At 38.9% G+C, this 20820-nt stretch overlaps 1 protein-coding gene across 5 annotated transcripts in view; it reads left to right on the top strand.

The window, feature by feature from the left end:
- Positions 1 to 20820, top strand: part of MTA1 (metastasis associated 1) — an 81629-nt gene that overhangs the window by 14697 nt on the left and 46112 nt on the right. Inside the window, exons 1-7 of one of the 5 annotated variants that reach the window (XM_061451805.1) lie at positions 717 to 886; positions 1110 to 1177; positions 3543 to 3636; positions 11808 to 11934; positions 12100 to 12163; positions 17436 to 17553; positions 19147 to 19249. In XM_061451805.1, coding sequence (XP_061307789.1) covers positions 856 to 886; positions 1110 to 1177; positions 3543 to 3636; positions 11808 to 11934; positions 12100 to 12163; positions 17436 to 17553; positions 19147 to 19249 — 605 coding nt within the window. In that variant the 5' untranslated portion in view covers positions 717 to 855. Of the gene's footprint in view, positions 1 to 716; positions 887 to 1109; positions 1178 to 3542; positions 3637 to 11807; positions 11935 to 12099; positions 12164 to 17435; positions 17554 to 19146; positions 19250 to 20820 lie in introns of those variants that run through there. The other 4 variants (XM_061451804.1, XM_061451803.1, XM_061451801.1 and 1 more) reach the window with 4 other exon arrangements.

Here is a 20820-nt window from a genome sequence, read left to right as displayed (position 1 = left end):
AACAGGAGCTAAAGCAGTAATCTCAGATCGATGTCAGGAGCTTGAGCAGCTTGACCTGAGGAATTTGAAGGGCTTCTGCAGGATGTGAAGGGTGAATACTCTGTACCTCCTTGGACACCCTGAGGATAAGAGGGGAATGGTTAACTCATGGTGCAGCTCTTCAGGAGCAGGGATGTCCTCCTCCTCCTTCCTCTGAGCTGGGGAGTTGGTAAGAATATCTCTGATACTGACTGCCCTTTTAACAAACATTTTGAGGAGATTTATGCTAACAGTGTTAGTAGTTGCCTCTGTTTACAAAAGGCGAGCACTGCTAGAAACCCATTCATTGTTGGAGCATCATGCTAATGTCTTCATTGCAGAAGATTATCTGAGTCATGCCCAGGGGCTGTGGGTCTTTCCACTGTGTTCTGACTCCAAATAATAATGGGCTGGGAAATCTGAAGGGAAATAGTCTTGAATTTAGTAAATAGTCTTGAAGGAATCGTTGTTAGATCTGTATGCAAGGTCAGCACCCGAGGATGTGTGGCTGCAGCAGGGAGGTGAATTCAGCCCTCTTTTTTTGCCTCTCTTAAGGCTTAGGGTTTGGCTTCTGAGGTAAGTGTAAATGACCAGGAAGTAGAGAGAAAGATAAAGGAGAAAGAAAGAATAAAACTGTTTGTACTCTAAGTAAATGGACAATATGTGTAAAATGTGTAATATGTGTTGGAGTGGAAAGGGAAAGACCACGTGTATTGCTGGTGAGAAGTGGTTGGATTTTGATAAGAGGAGGAAGCAAGTAAAGACAACGGTGTGATCAAAGTGGAAACAATCTGATCAGAGAGAGAATGAAGATCATATGATTTGCTTTCAAGGCTGATGCTAGAGTATTTATTTTTTTCCCCTGAAAGTGAGTTTATTGCCTTCAGATTGCACTAATAAATGTTCCTTATACTGGCGTGGGGGTTATATTTCCTTTCTTAAAATCCTGGATTTGGTAGGAACATTTGAAATACTGGTTGTGCCAAGAAATGAATTTGCTGTGATGTCTCTTAACAGGTATGCATAGGAGGTTTTGATTCAATTTTTTTAGCAGTTCATATTTTAAAGAGCTTTTTTTTTCTTTCTGTCAGATTATGTCTACTTTGAGAATTCTTCAAGTAACCCATATTTGATACGAAGAATAGAAGAGCTCAATAAGGTAAACAAGTTTTTCCATCAAGTCTTTGAAGTTAATTGAATTTATGATCTGTTTGATTTGATTAAAATCAAACCAATTCTTTAGCAGTTCTCTGGTAATTAGGAGCTTAAAAATACTTTTGTTCTAATGATTTTCTGGAATGCTTTGAGACCTGCTGGATTGTTCTCCTTTGGTATGAAAGGACTGCATGTCAGCAGTAGGTCATTCTCAAGGTGGTTATGCCCACCTGTAGGGCAGGAAATTTCTACAGTTCTTCAATCCTGTGCCAGGATCATGTGATATGAAGATAATAGTTTGCCTAGAGGATGGAGAGTTTTGTAATTTGATCTTTCTTGGGGAGCCTTGTTCAACAGGAAAGTTGGGAGCTATTATCTGCTTCCTCAGACTTTGTCTTTGCTGGTTGTCTTTGGGCCAGTGTATCATTTCATCTGCCAGATTTCCTTTTTATTGTATCTAAAAGGGAAGCATGGTAGCTTGTGTGTGGGAAGCCAGCTGAAGTCCTCGATGCTGAAATCTTACCTATATAAGGGGTGGGAGAGAGTGTTCTGAAGTTTTTAGCGGTATGCTAAACATGCTGCTTTCTGAGGTTTAGTACCAGTGTGTCAACTGCAGTCTCTCCGCGCCCCCAAAGGAATATGACATCGCTGTTTTGGATTTAAATTAACTGACTAAAATTAGATCTTTTTCTTCAGCCACCAGTGAAGGAAAACCAGGTCTTTCTAAACCAGCTATTTGGAAGAGAAAATGCATCAATATAATGACAAAGAATGTGAAGGCTAGAATATTCTTGTAGCCCCTCCTTTTTATTGGAGGTCTTTCACAGAAATACTTCTGTCTCTCCTCCATTAATGAAGCAAGATCAAGTTCTTAAAATGTTCCCAGTGGATACATAGCCTTGAGGGTATCGATAGCTGTATTCCACCAGTTACAGGGGGCTGACCACTTTCTAGGAAAGAGTTGTTTTCCGCTGCTCTTTCCGTCTTCATTCTTACCCCCTTTGAAAAAAAATAACTTTCAGCCTGGGTCTCTCATCTGGGTGCAGCTCTCGCTTGAGCTGTAGTTTCCCTGATTCATGCTTTGAAGTAAGTCTTTCAGGTTGAAGTGAATTGCGTATCTTGAGTTGCCTTTTTTTTTTTTTCACTGAGTGTAAATGAAGTTCAGGCAATTAAATGAAATACAGAGTTCTACAATGTAGCTATCTGTGTTTTAGCAAGAAAGCTCTTGCCTTTCTGCTTTAGTTCCTCAAAATTCAAACCTTCCTAATTATTTAACAGAAAAGGGTAGAAGTTCCTCAGGCTCTGTACCAAAAACATTTAGGCTGCAAGGACAAATATGTGTGTCGATTGTTGGGGTGTTGGGGTTTTTTTTTGTTTGTTTGTTGGGGTTTGTTGTTTGTTTGGGATTTTTTCCCCCTCTCCTTTCTTTGTGCTGGGAAAACCAGTAGTATAAAAGACGAAACATTTCCTCCGTTCACATCTTAGCCACAAGCTTCTGGTTTCTGAAGCTGAGCACTGTCGTCATGGTTTCAAAGGCCTCTTCAGTAGTAGGATATAACTCCTTGAAGTTATGTTGTAATTATTTGCCGATTTGTTTTAGAGGCAGTAGATTGGCTGTTACACACCAGTAGGTGCATTTTCCCCTAAGTTTGTAAAAATGCACTTTCACAATTTGGCGGGTGCCATCTTACGAGTGATTGATGATCACATTTAAAGAGTTTTAAGAAAAAAATCCCAAACCTTTGAAAAATTCAGACCGTTTTGTATGTTGCCAATGGTTTACAGTTTATTTCCTGGTGCAGCTTCCTTGGTTCTCCTTTTTGAATGTTTTTTTTTTGTGTTGGTCATTGTTTAGCTCACCAGTGCTGTCAGGGAAAGAAAACATTTTGTGAAAGAATAATGGCTGAGTTCTTTTGCTTTCCTACTGTCCAACAGAGTTTGGAGAACAGCCTGAATGTGAATTCTGTTGTTATGTTTCACAGCTTTTTTATTAGGATTTTAAAAATGCTTTTGAGTTCTACTTAATGTAGGCATTACCTGAAAAGTACCAAAGTGGCATGTAAATATGTTGTAACTGCAGGTAAGTGGTATATCTTGCCCCTTGAAACATCTGTAACTGCTGAAAATGGTGATCCCACAGAAACAATTAGGAAAAGGCCAAACTTTGTTTCCCTATCCTGGAATGGATTACACCAGGGTCTCTGTGTTGTTAAATTAGGTGTGTGCAGCTGGAGAGTATTAGAAGGTAGAAGGTACAAGAGCTGTGTAGGTCTTGTACAAAATTCCACATTATGTGTGATGTTTGTCATTTGGTGCACATACAGTTCAGTCCTTCATTTGTGCTCAATTTTTCTCTTTTCCTGTTTCAGACTGCCAATGGAAATGTGGAAGCAAAGGTGGTATGCTTCTACAGAAGAAGAGACATATCAAGTACACTGATTGTATTGGCAGACAAACATGCAAGTAAGCTTGTTTGTGTTCATATTTCTTCTACACAAAATTGCCAAACTTGAATAAAACTTTAATGTTATAATAACAAGTATCAGTATTATTATTCTTAAATGTCCTTATTAATCTCAGACAGGACATAAGTTTTCAGTTAGGGCTGAGTTCAGTTACCTGCTTCACAGAAGTGAATTTCTTCATTTTGGGGATGAGAAGAAGTATTCTCCCTGTCTCATATTACTTCTAATTATTTGGTTTGATTACTAGATTAAAAAAGAAACAAAGCAAACACCCCCCCCAAAAAAACAGCTCACACTTTTTTTATGAGTAGGTAGACTGATCATAGGAAACCAACTTGAAAGTTGGATAACAGAAATTATCTTTTAAATTCCAGCATTAATAATATTTTTTGTAGTGACACAGCTATTGTCTGAACATGCTCAGTATACACACTTTAAAAGCACTGAATTTCAGGACATACTTTTAGTATTTTGAATCTTTCAGGTCCTTTTGTTTGGAAAAAGAATGGCTGTGCTGAGAGGAGACTTGAAAACTTTTTTTGAATGCCGTAGTTACTTAAAAATTAATTAAAAAGCATGAAATTGAACTGTTACAAAATTCAGGGAGCTGTTCATTCTACCTTGCATCAGCCTCCCTTGCCTGTGTGCCATGTAACTTATTTCTTGATTTTTATTATTTTTTAGGATATTTTGTTAACTTAGGTTGGCATTTACTCCTCTCCTGAGATCAAAGACATGTGAGGTACCTCACTGAGTAGAGATGGAAACTTAGTTCTCAACAAAAACTTCGTGTTATGATTCTTTCAGTTACAGAAACAGTTTTAAAATGCCAGAAAGTGCATGCAAAAAATAGTTCTGTGTCAGTACAGATTAGATGCTTGCCAATATGAATCTGCAAGGCAATATACTGCAAGAAAAATTTGGATGGTTTAAAAAAAAAAACCCCACAAATTCCACCCCCAACCTCCCCACCCCCAATAGCTAAGCAGCTGCTGTAGATCTATACACTATAAATTAGAAAGGAGGAGAGCAGGTCACACTAGCTGGCTCTCAGGGAGGATATCTGTCTTCAGAGAAGAAATAGTGACTTTGGGCACTTGATCTGGGGTGTTTCCAGCCCATTTGACTCCATTTTAGTTGCCGGTGAGAATTAGATTTAGTTTCATTACACCTTCCTCTGTCAATTCATCTCTTTTGTTCCATCCTTCCAAAATAATGGATATAGTATTAACAAAACAGTTATGAAACTAGGCATGTTTAAAGGGAGAAAAAGACTAAGCAGGCGCAGTTACTAAACTGTTTTTACTTACAAATAGTAGAGTTCAGATTGCTTAAAATCTAGCAAAAAGCATGGACAACCTGTCATGGTTTAAACCCAGTCAGGTAACTCGTTCGCTCACTTCCCCCCTTCTTGCCCTCCCCCTACTCCCGGAGGGACGGAGAGGAGAATCGAAAAGAATGCAACTCCCACGGGTTGAGATAAGAACAGTTTAGTAACTAAGGTATAACACAAATCACTACTGCTACCACCAATGATAATAATGATAAAGGAAATAACAAGGGAAGAGAGTACAACACGTCAGCACCAGCCAACCGATAACTTGCCCCCCCCAGCCCCCGACCAAGCACCGACCGATACCTCCTCCAACCCTGCAGTCACCCAGCCCTTCCGGCTAACTCCCAGTTACATCCTGGGCATGACGTGCTGTGGTATGGAATACCTCTTTGGTCAGTTTGGGTCAGGTGTCCTGTCTCTGCTTCCTCCTGGCTTCCCCTCCTCCCTGGCATAGCATGAGGCTCACAAAGTCCTTGGCCAAACCAAAACATCCTTGTTATCAGCTCTGTTCCCAGGCCGAAAGTCAAAACACTGCACTGCACCAGCTACCAAGAAGGAGAAAAATGACTGGTACTGTTGAACGCAGGACACAACCGTATCAATCCATGTAATTCAAGGCACATACATTAATGAAAAAGAAGCAATCAGATCCTGGCATATCAATATTATGACTTGGCTGCCAAGCAGCATTGTTTTTTTTAGTGTGTTTCTTGGTGTACATATGAATAGACTGTGATGTATGTGTAATGAAGATCTATATAGCTGGACTGTATGAGGATTGATTAAATCAGATACTCAGTTTTAACAATATTATGTCTTGCTGTTTTCTCAATGCTGTAGTGCCATTGCAGAAAGCATGCAGCAAAACTAGCCCCTTGTTGATAAATTTCAATGTTTTGGGTTGTAGTTTCAAGTCCAAGTAAGTCACTCCATTGCAACCATACCTTGGGAGAAAAATCACATGGTACTGAGATGAGATTTGGCTGTGTTGCAGAACTGTGGTAGCAAAGCTTTTCTGGTATCTCTTCAGTGCACAGTACTCATTTTATCAGAGAATACTGAAGCTTAGTAGGAGCTTTACCATAAACATGACTATTGATTCCTTCATTGTGTCTCACTTCACTAGATTTAGTAAAGGAAGCAGGTAGGAATGATTCAAAGAAATGCATGTCTGAGGCTGAAAGTGGAAAGTATTTGAACTCATATAAATGCTCTTTGAACCTGCAAAGGCTGATTTTTTATTTTTTTTTTTGTGATAGGAAATTGAAGGGTTTCTTTTAATGCTAACAAATAATTCATTGTTCATATTCATAGCAAAATTCTTCTATAGCACAATCCTATTAATAGAACCACCAGAGACAACTGAGGCTGTCTCTTAGTGTAAATTTCATTAGTAACTAACATTTTTTTTCAGTATGTTTCTATTACAGAATAAAATTGCTTCTAAATGGCTTTCATTTATTTAGATAGATGTGCTGTTGTGTGGCTTCCGTTCTTCTTACAGAGGGAGAAGAAAATAAAATTAAGCTTTTGGGCAGCATTAGTTCTTTATTCTGAAAAAAAAAAATACCATCTACAACCTGCGTGATATAATGAAATTGAATTTTGTGGATGTTAAGATTCTAGTACAGATACCAGCACTGTCATTGACTTTGAGTTCATTTCCATAAAGTCTCCTGTTGCCTCATTTTGATGCATTTGCAGTAGATGTACGTATCTGCATCGCTGATCTTTTAACTGCCTTTGTTCAGCTGATTAATGGAGCATTCTGACTGCAGACATTTCTGGATTCACACAGTCTTCTGTTTAAGATGCCTTTATTTTAGATCTACTGTTGAGGTCAGTGCAGTGAGAAACCAAGTAATGGCAAGATATGGCCAGAGGATGAATAGGAAAAGTGTGTGTTTATTTTGTAATATTACAATAAAGGAAGGAAAAAGATACGATTGTGAAATGAATGCTGCAAGATTTACGGGGGGGGAAAAAACAAAGCAAAACCCACTTATGCCTTAGCTTGTATAATCCATCAGATATCTGAGACAGAGAAGTCTGAGGTACCTTATCTTTTCTCATAATTCTTTATAAAGAGAAATGAGTTGGAAGCACCTTATTCTATAGCTGGTGACTGTAAATTAGCACGTGATGTATGCAACCTGATTCTTGGATTTGGTCTGTGATCTTACTGTTTTTATCATATGATATAAAGCTTGTCTGGTCTGTCCTATAAATCTTTCAGCCTTATAAAGGCTTCCATACATTGTTAGCTCTTTTTATTTGTAAAAATAGTGACCTCTTTAATGACCTCACAAATTATTCTAGGGAATTTCTCCACCTCTTTCTGAAATGAACCTGCTTCACCAGTAGGAGACTGTTCCCAGTGTTCTTGCCTAGTGACTTTGTAGTGGTTTAAGATAAATGTGTCCAAACAAAATTGCAGGCAGAACTTGAGGGAAGAGAAGTAATAAAGATGGTTTACTCCTCAAGTGACTGTTGGATGCTGTGACTATGTATTTTTTATATATATGTAGTTTCTATATAATGTCTTGTATAATCAACTAAAAGTGTTCCAACAGCAGGAATACGACCTCTTATCCTCCCTTCTAATGATCCACCCCCAGCCATCTCCAGATGGTTGTGATCTGTCTTATGACCACAATTTATGCTTCATTGAAAATATTTATCCTGATTTGTAAAACAATGAGTGTCTAGTCGGTAGTGGTTGGAGAACTGGTAAGTTATTGCGGGCCAGTTTGGTGGGTTTATGGTTAGTTTTCAGCAGCCGATGTTTGGGTGCCAGGCACACATGGCAGCATGTTTTTTTTTACGTGCCAAAGCTTCTAAAAAGATGTGTTGATGCAGTGAAGTGCCATTGCTCAATCAGTCCATGAGACCTCTGTGCCTAAACAGGTAGGGGGGCTGTCGAATTTGGGGTTTGTTTGGATTTTGTTGTGTTTTAACTTTAGATAACACCAGTCTAAATGCAGCTTGGCAATAGCTTCACAAATTAGTTCTTTTTATTTATTTCTTCCATTTTATTCCCCTTCTCTATTTTCTCCCAATACCACATATGCAGATTTAAGAGGAGTCAAATTCATTAATCCACTAGTGACACTTTGGCTCTGTTGTTGCTGAGAGGAGGAAACTGTTTTTTCTCTTCTAGGGCTGGTGCAGTGAGGAAAGATGAGCTAAGTGCCCCAAATGGTGTCTGTTTGCTCTGTATGCTACCTGTAATTGCAGCCATGGCTGCAAAAGATGGTCACAAGACATTTTGGAAGGGATTGTAGTGTGATGTCTTGATAATGTAGCAAATTCCTTCTGAAGTGTCAAGGTATAAGGATTTCTAGTAGTTAAAACTTTCATGATATTTTCTATAGCTAGGAATCAATATCTGGTTTTTTTTTGTAGTGAGAAAATAAGGCTGAGGCTTAACATAAACTGTTTGAAACTGGACCTGGGAGAAGGAATGTGGTGTTATATTGTTCATTTCGTCATATGCAACACTTCTGTAATGTCCTTCCAAGCTGCTTAGTTGAGCTGTTTAAGCTCTAAGTTGATGCTTCCTTTGCTACCAAAGGAACTGTTATGCAGGTCACTAGTGCTGACTTTACTGTGTTTCCCAGTGTTTTGACCCTAATTTTTTTTTCTTCTCTTTACATTTTTTGTTAGTGATAAGCATGCTAACTAATTCTCTTGTGACAGTCTTTTGAGACCGTCTCCCAAGCTGGACAACCTTCTGTGCTCTCTAAACCTAATTTCTGTACCTTGTTTGTGTTTGTGTGTTTCTGAATTCTGCCATGTAGCTACTTGTACAACACCCAGAATGCTGAGAAAGGGCTGGTGCTTTCTACCTCTGTTGTAGAGCCCAATCTGATCTATAGCAAATTGATGTTCTTTCTAGTGTCTAGCAAATATTGATGTTTAATTTCACATCTCACACACCCAGACATTTTAAATTACAGTTACTGCCTCTTGGATTTCTTCTGTCAACTCCAAGTTTACTCTAATTATTTTTCCCCATACGTGTTAGCTTTCACACGACTCTTGCTGTTTGTGTCCATTCTGCCTGTCTCTTGTTCCCAGTATAAGTTATCTTCAGGCTTTGTTTAATGCGCTATTAATGATTCTGTCATCAAATATCAAATAATACTTAATCTAACACACTCCTTGCATCATTCCACTGGCTACTTCTGCATAGCTAATATATTACTGTTTGTATTAAGACTAAATGTTTAGTTTTAAATCTGCACAAGCACATCTATCAAGCAGAGAGATTAATTTTGAAGTAGAGCTTTGTGAGATGATTGAAGTCCCAATATACTGCACCTTCTGATTCCCATACTACTTATTCTGCAGTACCTTAAAAAAATGCAGGCAAGTCTTTCTGAAAAGATTTCTTATATATATATTTTTATATTTTTTTAAGACCATGGTCCTTATTTCTCACAGCCAGTACTGCATCCAGTCCTGTATTCTCTCCATCTTCCCTTGGTTTCAAAATTATTTACTAGATTCATTCTCTTCAGTACTAAATCATGGCTGTGAAAAAAGAGGGAAGATGCTTGTGTAGATTTGTTTGTGTCATTTCTTGAAATATTCCTAAATCTGTCTTTGGGAACTATGACAATTTTATCTCTGCGTGTGGGGGAGTTGTTTGTTACCTGTAGAAATGTCTGTAATGTTTTTAAGAAGAAAAGTATTGTGCATTTTTATTTTGAAAAGCTGTGCATAGCAGGGCTGACATGAGAAGAAAACGTGTGCTTCCCACCTTCCTTATTTTATTACAAAAGCTGGGCACATAAATAAAACACTAGTTGGAAGACAAGCCTAACTGAAGGGATGCAGTTCCCAAGATTAGCTTGGTTGTGCTGGGTGGTTTCATTTTGCTTAGAGATTTGATTGGCACAAAGTGGTTGCTATATCTATTTTTTCTTTAAATGTAATTAAAAAAAAACCCTTTAGGTTATTAAATATACTGAAGATATTAAGTATTTTAGGTTGCTCCTAATGGTATTTTTCCTGCATTACACAGTGCACTACTCCCATTATCCAAAACTGTTGTAAGTGCAGGAGTGAATGCCTTTTCATTTGTGTATCCTTCGGTTTTAAGGCAGGCTACCTTGGAACTTAAACTGACTTGTTTGTGGATTACTGCTGGTATATTTATAGTGTAGGTCAGCAGCCACAATATTAATTTTCAACTAAAACAGAATCCACTTCAGTAAATAAATTGCAGAACCATGAAACCATGGCACAAATGTAAATTTGGTGTTCTAGTTCCTAGGAAAATATTAAAATGTAAGTGCATACTGCTGTATGCTTAACAGCTCATGTGGTATAAGAGCTATTGTATGTTGCAGTCGGGTTTAATTATGCTACTATTTTTTTTCCTTCCTTTCTGGAGCAGCTTACCTGAGGGGCATATAAACCATGGGTCTTTTTTCAGGACAATAATACTGATAAACTGTGGGGAACCTGAAGGGTACATAATTTTATGTCACCCCCTTCAGTGTAATGGTGGCCTGTTTAAAACTGAGTGCAGTTTTAGTGTTTTATAAAATGGAGATCTCTCCTTTCTGTTTGCTTTATTTTAGGATAACCATGAGGATTATAGTTAACTAATCTTAAGGGTATATAAATCATAACTGTGCCTGACTGTGTTTCTGACTAGAAATGTTTCTTGGCAACAACTGTTGGATTAAGCTGCAGGCATAAGTCTGCTCTTTGAGAGTACTCCTGCCGTAAAATTAGAGTTTTACGATTCATGCATGAGACTTTACAGCTCATTCTATTACAGTCTGGGAAACTTTTCTGTTTCTTTCAGTGGTTTCAGAAAATACAGTAACTGCCTTAATTTCTTAGGGGAGGAGAAAGCTTGGTGTTCTCTTTTGAAGTCCTTCATCGTGAAGTGGCTTTGCATGTTTTTTCTGGGGGGTGGGGGATTGGCATTTTTTTGAGGGGAGTATTTTGTCTTTTACAGCTTTGTCTTACATAATGGAGAGGATACTTGCTAATGAACACAAAATATAGTAACAATTTATTTCTTACAAGAAAAGTGCCTCGAGATATTTTGGATCACTTGTGTATTGGTGTGGATGTGATTTCATATATTTACTTATGGCATTCGTTTAAAAACTGATTGGATGGAGCTTGGATAGCTCAAAGCCAGACACGGTGGATTGTGACGCCAGAATAAAGCAAGCTTTTGAAATGTAGCAGCCCGGCATTCAAATGTTTGTGGTGTGGTAGGGTAGAGTGGCTTGGAAGACTGGCCTTATGCATTTGGTCTTGTGCTGGGATCTCTTGGCTGTGGTTGGGGTAAAGAGAATAAAATATGCTAAATAAATAACCTTTTCAGGGGGCATTCCCTGCAAAAGCTGTTGAAGTCAGGATGGAAGAGTCTGTGATATTCTAAAAGAGGAGTAGGGTGTAAACTGATGCTTGACAGAGAGGAAAGACACGGCCTCAGTAGCTGTGTGTTAGCTTCTTCCTGATGAATCTGTCAGAGCAGTGATGGGATCTCCAAGAGCAGCTCTCCTCGGAGCTTGTCTGTTGGTAGCAGATAGAGTAGTATGTGACTTTCAGCTTGGTGTGCCAGTATGACCTGTGTGTACCTGGAATGCTTTGATCCCAATACAGTTCTTCACAGGCATCTTTAAAGGATTTATACTAATTATCTAATTATTCACTTGGCTGAAATGTGGATTCAGATGAAGTTAGATTTAATCTAATTAATGTGAACTATGTAGCAAAGGTTTTGGAGCAACTCATCTTGTTTGGCTCAGAATAGATACTTGTGCTGTTCTTGATGATCAATTTTGTCTCTTTGTAACTAGGAGAAATGGAAGAAGAGATGGAAAATCCAGAAATGGTTGATTTACCAGAGAAACAGAAGCATCAGCTACGACATCGTGAGTTGTTTCTCTCACGACAGCTGGAATCTCTGCCAGCCACACACATTAGGTAATGACTACTTTCTTCTAGTGCATTATTATTACTATGATTGTTATTATTAAAGTATTCTTCAGTGTAAGATTAACTTATGTTTACAACTTCAGTAATATCATCTTGTGAATCACATGAGCATTTAAGATGTTTTTTCATTAAATGTGTTTCTCTGTTTTTTAGAGGCAAATGCAGCGTTACTCTGTTAAATGAGACAGAGTCCCTTAAATCATATCTGGAACGCGAGGTATGGACTGTTTTCTGAATTGTCAACCTTGAACAGTTTATTCTGGCACAATCTAGGATTGGTGGCTTTTTGCAGGTTTTCTAAAAGAAGGTGGTTGTTTTATTTCTAAGCGTACTGGGCATTGACAGTGGGAAGCTTTAGACTTCCTTCATTCTGATATAGAACTCTGGATCTAGAGGCCAGACCTGTTGTTTACATCCTTGTAACTTCAGGCCACCTGTCCTTCTGTAAAGAGAGCCTTACTTGCTCCTCAGCCTCAGAATTCAAACCTGAAGCCTAATGCCCAAGATGAGACAGGGTGGGTGATGCAGAAACTGAATACATATGCAAACATTAGATTTGCATTTGAAAACATTAAAATGTTATACAAGAGCAGAAATCTTGTAATTAAAAACAGTAGGGTAACAGTCATCACCAGCCTTTAAGAAACAAGGAGAAAACGGATCATTTTTTTTGCAAGGAACATACTGTAGTTTCTGTCTCATAGTTGGCCTTTCTTTTAAAATCACTTTTTAGCTTTCTTTAGTATTTACTTAAGTATAAGATTAATTAAATCTGATATTCTGGTTTAAGAGAATTTTAAACAAAGCACAGAGATTAAATAGTCAGGTTTCTCTTTGGAATGTGAAACCAGAAACATCTCAAGTCTGTTCCGGGCTGCCAAATGGCAGTGCATCAAACAAGGGACATTGCATTCAGAAATGTTTGTAACCAACTAGCAGCCCAGGATGTACCACGTTGAATGAAAAGGTTAAACTGAAACTATTTTTGATTTGCTAGTATCCAACTTTTAAGTAGTGTTTATTCTCAATTGCTCCCAACACATTTTTATTACCGCTAATTTACAGGTAGGTACCTTGAGATGGAGAAGGGAGCTGGCTTCCTCTAATCATGCAACTGCTTGGTTGCATATGTAGGAATAGAAAGAGATTTCTCTTTTTCATCCTTTTGAACACTCAAAATGCAAGATGAGTGATGCAGGTTATTTTTAAAACTGAGCAGGCACTTAGATATTTCACAGAATGAGAGAGTTCCCTGAATGTGTCCTGTCACTTAACATGGTATTTTGCTGTGGTGCAAACTAACTTGGACAGATGGTAAAGAAATTGAAAGCTCAGGAACACAAATGTGCTTGGGTAGAGGGTGAAGGGATTAAGAAAGAGATAGTTGTTGTCTGGTGAATTCCTAGCCCTGAATGGTATTGTTATGAACTGTTTCTTTCCACTGTCCCTGTTCTTAATCCATTCTTTGCTTCCAAAATGTTTCAGGGTTTGTTTTGTTCTGTTGTTGGTTTGTTGTTTTTTTTTTGGGGGGGTGGGGTTTGTTTTTTTTTGGTTTTTTGTTTGTCTGTTTTTTATTTTTTAACATGGCTTTTGTCAATAAAGCCTATGTAGTTTTAGGGAATTTATTGTTTGATTTCTTATATGTTATGACCACTAAAAGTAGGTTTTCAGCCCGAGGCTGTCTGCCTCAGAGGAGGTTAAACATGTAGATGGAAAATTTTAAGGAGATAGTAAGCATAGCAAAATTACATTTGTGTTATCTGTTTTCCTCCTTCCACCCTTTCTCTGTCATTTTCCTCAGGAAGATTGCTCCATTATATTTGGAGAGCAGGATGAAGGGGACCAGCAAAGATATTTTTATTGTGCCTGGCAAAATAGGGTTTGTAGCAGGAGTGAGGAATGGGAAGAAAAAGAGAAAAAGCAACTGGAAAACCTGAACTTCCTGTAGATACTGAATTCCCATGGAGATCAAGAGAAGGGCATAGCCAGTTATGGCAAAAGCATTTGATTTCTCTATTCTGCAGGAAACTATATGTACCATCAGTTTTACTGCTCTGCTCAGATATATCCAGAGGCTTGTGTGAATTTTGCTTGCTGGGCGCATGTCTGACATTTCCATTCCCTTTGGTATCCCCCCTAAAAATAAAGTGCTCTCTAGTTAAAATACATTTCCCCCCTCACCCACACTGACTTAATGAAAATAAGTTTGCAAGCTGTTATGAAATAACCATTATTTCTGTACTGTACTTTGAGCCTGTTTTCTTTCTCTGGTTCTTCTGCAGTTTCTTTGTGGCTTTGGTTTTTGGCTATAGCTTAGGTGGCCTAGGGGTTTGGGTAGGGAAGCTCTGAGATTGTGTGTCTAACACTTTGGAGAACTGGAAAGTCATGGTTTAATTTTAACTCTTGGCAGGTCACTTTAATCTTTCCAAACATGTTGGGTGTTGTCTGGGATCTGAAATTAAAAGAGAGAAGTCTTTTTCTTCACTGTTGCAAAATCAGCATACGCAGTTTTGACAGCTGAAATGAACATGGAGGATTTTGAAGACCCATGTTATTTTGTCGTGAACATCCCACTTCTCGTGAAACCCTTCTGAAAAATTGTTCTTATTGCATAGTGGTGATTGGGAGTTCACATGTGCAAGAGTATGCGAGGACCTGCTTTGTTCCTTAAATTATAGTTTGCATTGGCACTAAACTGACATTTAATAATGTTTTCAGAAATCCCACTTGTTGTGTGACCTGAATTTCATGCTTTTATGGAAGAAGATGGCACTGGGATTGCATTCCATCTGGGGATTACAGCCTGTTCTTGTATTCACGTTTAGCCCTTGAACTTCAATCTTTCCTCAGTTGAGGAGGCTCTGGTTGGGGAGAATTGCTGGGAGGCTTTTATTTTTTTCATAGGACATGCTTAGTTCGAGACAAAACTGGGCAAAGTACAAGAATATGACCTGAGACTGGTAGAGAAAGATGGAGTTTATTTTGTAGAGAAAATTCGTAGTGATAATCAATAAAAAAGAAGCAATAGGGCATCTCGCAGTCAAATACCATGGGAGAAAACCCCTCCACAATGAATGACTTTCCCCGGCAGAGAAAGACTTAACTTAATTGGCCTTTCTTGGGGCCCACTGTGTTGTTTATACTACAGTGTTTGGTTTGCATATTTGCTGGGCAGCGTGCCTGAAACACATTAATGTTGCACTGCATATACTTTGTCCTAGAGTTGGGTATTTTAATGCTGAATAAATAAAAGGCTGTATTTATAACCTGGAGCCTTGTGAGACAGAAGCTTTACCTACATTTTGTTTATGCAACGATACATTCTGAAAATATTGTAATATCTTGAACTTTGTATATGACAGGGAGCAGGAGACCTAGATTTCTTGACACAGCCATAATATACTTTTCATATACTCTGAAATGCCTTTCTGTCTGTAAGTAGATTTGACCCTGGTGTCTGTTGGGAGGAGGAGTCAGAAATGCCATTTAGGATGCAACTGAATCCCACCTCCTCAAACCCAACCACAGACAACCCTTCCAATTGACTTGGCTGGGTGCTGGAACAGCATTTTGCCAACATCAATCCTGTTAATCGTGACATAACTTGAGATTGTTCTTGCCCTTGGGATTCATGTTTTCATGGTGGAGAAGTGACATGTTTTTTGCTGGAGGAGACTATTAGTTCCTGTCTTGTCTCTTGTGCTGTGCTGCATAGGTGATAGTTTACATGCAGTAGCTTTCTTAGGTAGCAAAGCAGGTTTAGCGTGCTTGCTTGGCTCTTTTTTGGCTTTTTCTCCTCCCTTCCAAACATGGTGATCTCTGCCCAGAAAAATTGATGATTTTTATTAAAATTGGAGCAGAAAACAAGAGTTACCAGGTTTAACACGGTAACTGTAACATGCTGTAAATGGATGCTGGATGCATGTAAAGAAAACATGAGAAACCTTACTGCTGTGATACCAGTCTTGGTTTAATGTGTGTAATGTGCAGGGCTTGGGAACAGAACCAGTATGTACCTTAGAAGCCCTAGCCTGCAGAATTTTTGCCATGTTCCTGGGAAACTCACAGTGATTCTTCCTTTTTCGGGCTTTGTATAACAGATTGGGAGACTCTTTTTCCCTTGCCACCTCTTCATGAAGATGAACAGGGCTTGAAACTGATACTGGTTTTGTCCTCATTTTTGTTGCATGCGGTTGATACATACTAAATATAGGGAAAGGGAAAATGAGGTGAGCATGAAATGAGATGTGTTTAAACAGGGTGCCTGCTATTGACACAGAAATATGGGGAAAAGGAAGATGAGCCAGAAACCTGATCTGTGAAAAATGGTGCAACATATAACCCAGTGTTTCTCTTCAGAAACACTTTTGTGATTATAGTGTTGCTGTGGACAGAGGTTATGAAAGGTCTTTTATTTCATGACCTATCAGAGCTCTCTTCTTGCGCCATATCCCTGCTATACGTTCATGGGGCATACATGGTCTCCAGTGTGTCATTCCATAGCTACAGTTTAGTACTTATCCATGCAGAAAAGTTAAATTACTTGTACTGTGCACTTTTAAGTACTTAAAGTTGTGGCTGTTTTCTTTCTTCACCCTGGCAGGACATTTCTTGTTCTGGTATGAATTTTTGCTTAAATTTTACGCACCCAGGTAACAGAGGCCAAGCAGCTTTTTTGGCTTTTTTTCTCTGTTTAAACAAAAGCAGCAAATTAATGTATTGCCACCTGCAGCTGATTACTGCTGCTGCCAAATCTTCTATCCTCCCAGTAATAAGCTGAAGGAGACATGCTGATTTAAGCTTAGATGGAAGTGGACAAGAAGTTAGTCAACAGTGCATCTCTGTGACATGGAAAGGCAAGTACATTCTGGTCTAGCTTAGCAGGAGTGTAGCGAGCAGATGGATGGTAGAGTTTGATCCCCTCAGTTTATCACTTGTGAGACCACTTCTGGAGTGCTGTGTCCAGCTTTGGGCATTCCAGCATGAGAGAGATACTGACATACTGGAGCAAGTCCAGTAAAGGCCACAGAGATTGTCTGGGGCTTTGTGTCTATGGAGTGTTTCATTGGTAACACTCTGAAGTTATGCTTTAATTTGTATCAGTATTTTTCTGCAGATAAGTCACTAGCATCTCATACTGCTATTTCAGTATATGAGAAAGTGCAATTTTGTGTTCTGAAACAGCTGGTATTACTAAAAATTATCTCTGGCCTTTCTGAGCCTCATTTGTGCAAGAGGAGCTTTGTTCAGCTTCAAAGACTTATATTAAGGAAATGGCTGGTTTTGAGGGAGCACTGTTACACTTAGAAAGTGGCAGCATTTAATGTGGGGTTTTAAAACCAGTGGTTCATTTATTGTTTCTTCACCCAGTTTTAAAATCTGTATAAGGTAATCAAACTTAAAATGTAAAAGCTTTCTAGTATGTATACAAAGCTGAAAGTAAAAAGCTAATAACACTGTTTATTTGTTTTCTCTTGTTTTATTTTTAGGATTTCTTCTTTTATTCACTAGTATATGATCCTCAACAAAAGACCCTACTCGCTGATAAAGGAGAGATCCGAGTTGGAAACAGATACCAGGCAGATATAACAGACTTACTAAAAGAGGGTAATTTCCATAATTTATTTCAATTGTTCAATGTTGAATGTGGCCACTTTTATGCGTGCAGCCTACAGAGGTGTGGGAGATGGAGGTTTCCACTGCCAGGTCATGCATACAGCGACAGCCTGGGTTGTTGGTAACTGAAGCTGTTGCCCACTAAACACAATTAATTATGTCTCAAACCAGTCTTTAAGTGGCATTTGTCCAAATCATAGAAATTGCTGAAACAAATTGAATTAATTTGCTCTCTTAGAGCTTGTACTCTTTTATTAAGAGATTTCAGAATTTCCATGGGAAACACAAATTTCCATTGCAACTATAAAGCCTTTTGTGTTTTTAGTCAAGGCTCACTTCCCTGTAAGAGCCCCTCCTAAATTACTGCCGGTTAAATGCTGTCTCCCCTCATCAATTTGCCCGTTACTGCTGGATGCCTTTCCTCAGAACCCTCTCTCCCCATCCCTAGTGTTGGCTGCCAGCCTAGACTTCTCACCTGAAAAACAGGCAGGAGGAAGAATTTGCTGGCCTGAATGTGTTCTGAGACCTCCGCCTGCTCCCACTGTGTCCCTGAGCAGTAAGACCACGAGGACCCTGGCCCAAGGAAGAGGGAGTAGTAGTAGTAGTAACTGATACTAATTACCAGATAGCAACTAACTTCAGATTTGTCATTGCACTACCCTACAGATCCAAAAGTGGGTGAAGAAACTGAGAGGAATGGGGAATATTGGTGTCGAATGGCTCCTTTCTGAGCCCCATGTAACGCATGGGGAAAGGTCTGTTGGGATGCCTCTCCTAAGAGAGCAGGAGTTGTGGCCCATGTTGGAAAGACATTCTCCTGGCTGTGTGGGAAGAGATGTGAAAGCAGTGAGATGCTTCTGTCTTTGCTAGGAGCTTTGCTGATACTGTTAGGCTCATGTTAGAACAGGCAAACAGATTGGTCAGGACTTTTGTTTGTCTATGAAACTGGTATTTATTCAGCAGCTGAGCAAGCCTCCTAAATGAGGATGAACTAACTTGAAAGGCATTTTCTTCCCTCAGCAGTCCAACAGTCTTCAGAGAAGGATAATCTCCAGATGTTTTAAAAGGATCAGAAAAAATACAAATAAAAAAATCTCAATAGCTCCTGTATTTTTCCGAGGTGTTTTGGTTTGTGTAGAGTCAGCAATACAAAAGCAAGAGTCTGGTGCCATGATTTCCCCCTTAGCAGCTGATGCAAATTGAAACCCAGCTACTCTTTGCCTGCTCAGAGTAGCTGGAATGATGTCCTGGAGCTGCTGCAAGATAAGGGAGAAAGAGTAGCTGAGCGAAGGGGCAGAAGAGGGACTGCCTAGTCAGGAGAAGGATGTATGCTGTTTCCTATTGCATGCATCCTTTAAACCAGTGCTTGAAAATCTGATTGTCTGATGCAGATGAGGTGTGTGGCTGTGCCTGTCAAACTGAAATTGTCATGGCAAATAAATGAATTAAATTTTTACAGTAGCTGGTAAAGCAGAGTAACTGAAATGGGTTAGCAGTTAAATTATTGTGAGATAAAAAAAATCTAGAAGGTAGTTCTATTTTAAAGCAGTCATACCAAGCATTTCTGGTTTGCTTTTCAACCAGGTGAGGATGATGGAAGAGATCAGTCAAAACTTGAAACAAAAGTTTGGGAAGCCTTTAATCCTCTAGTAGACAAGCAGATAGACCAGTTCCTGGTGGTAGCACGGTAAGAGCATTTTAACTCTACTTTCGATAAGTAAATGTTAATAACTCTTTCAAGCACTTTTTATGTTCTTTATGCTTTATTAGTATACATGCTGGTTTCAGTTGCTTTATTCACTTGCTCCATTTTTAAATGATGGACATTTACATGCCGTCTTGGGAATTGCATGGCTACTCAGATTTACAACTTGATCACTTTCATAAAAGAATAGCAAATGGCATGTAAAAACTTTCCTGTACTTGATGAGGTTTTTTCAAATACTTCAGCCAGCATGCGGAAGGTTTAGTGAATTAGGTTCTTAACAGTTTATTACTCTGTCCATTTTCTTCCTTTTTCAAATCTAGTGACATTTTAACATCTAGTAATAGTTTGCTAAGAAGTCTGGTAAAGTGTTTTTGATGGAGCATGGATGCTTTCTAATGCTTAGATTCCAATAGCTAGGCACAATAAAGTAAAAAAAAAAAAAAACAACCCTGCAAATCTGTACAGATGGTGAAGTGTGTGCTTTCATTTAAGCCCAATGCAATCTTTATTGATCAACTTTTCCTTTTAAAAATGTTCTTGAGCTTTTTCATTGGTATGCATTTATATGAACAGAAGGCAGTACTAAATTTTTGGCTCTTCTAAAAATTGGTGACTGAATAATTTGGGGAGGGGAGAAAAAAAAAACAAAAACACTCCAAATTCTGTCTTGTAGGTAAGTTTGTAGGACTGCATGAGAGGAAAGCGTTGTGTGTAGACAGATAGTTGGACCTTTTTGCTGGCTATAGTAAGTTGAGCAAGTTATTGGATATGGTTAGGAAAGGGATGTGTGAAGTTACAAGCTGCTAGTAGTATCTTGTTTGATATTCTTAATGATTTTGTTCATTGGCTGTTCTGTGTGATAGACGTGGACTCTGACTTGCAGGGCTACCTTACTTCAGCCAAGGCCTTTAGCCCTGGAGGAGGGTTAAACCTGTATTTCAGATACTCTGTTAAATAGGGCCCTAGTTCTGTCTACCTTTTGGTTCTTAGTTTTTCCCTTGTTGAGTTACCATGCTTTTGAAATTTCTCCTGAACTTCCCCAAGCGTGACATTGCTGTGCCTGGTGTGGGGTAAGTCGATGGGATACTTGCCAGAGAGGCAGTGCTAGAGCTTGTGTGTAACAGTCTGCCTGACAGAGCCCTCCAGTTCTGGTTGAAGCTTCTAGATGATGCAATGAGGGTATGTTTGTATCAAATAGCAGTACATGTGTTCAACGTGCTGAACGGTACAAGCTCGGGGAAATACTGAGAAAAAATAAAGAATTGATGTAAATGAAGGACCTTGTGAAATGCAGTGTTTTAGGATGAAAAGTGTGTGTATACTCAGACCTACACACCCGCAGCGATTCTTCTATGTACCTTGAAGGTAAAGGTTGCCATTATGATGAACTTTGGCCAAAATTTAAAAAAAAAACAAACCACAACAATAAATGGTTAATCTGCATTGCAGGACTTAAAACCCTTTGTGTGGCTGCTTGGGCCCTGTGTGAGAGCCCATTAAGAGGGAGCCAAGAGTGAAACTAGGCTGGTAAAATTAAAATTCAGCTACAG

Source organism: Pezoporus flaviventris, unplaced genomic scaffold (assembly GCF_033815535.1).
Source record: "Pezoporus flaviventris isolate CSIRO_AGI_PZ_B2104156 unplaced genomic scaffold, CSIRO_AGI_Pfla_v1 ptg000013l, whole genome shotgun sequence".
Lineage (NCBI taxonomy): Eukaryota > Metazoa > Chordata > Aves > Psittaciformes > Psittacidae > Pezoporus > Pezoporus flaviventris.
Note: the sequence above shows the minus strand (reverse complement) of the source record. Positions and strands in the feature narration are given on the sequence as shown.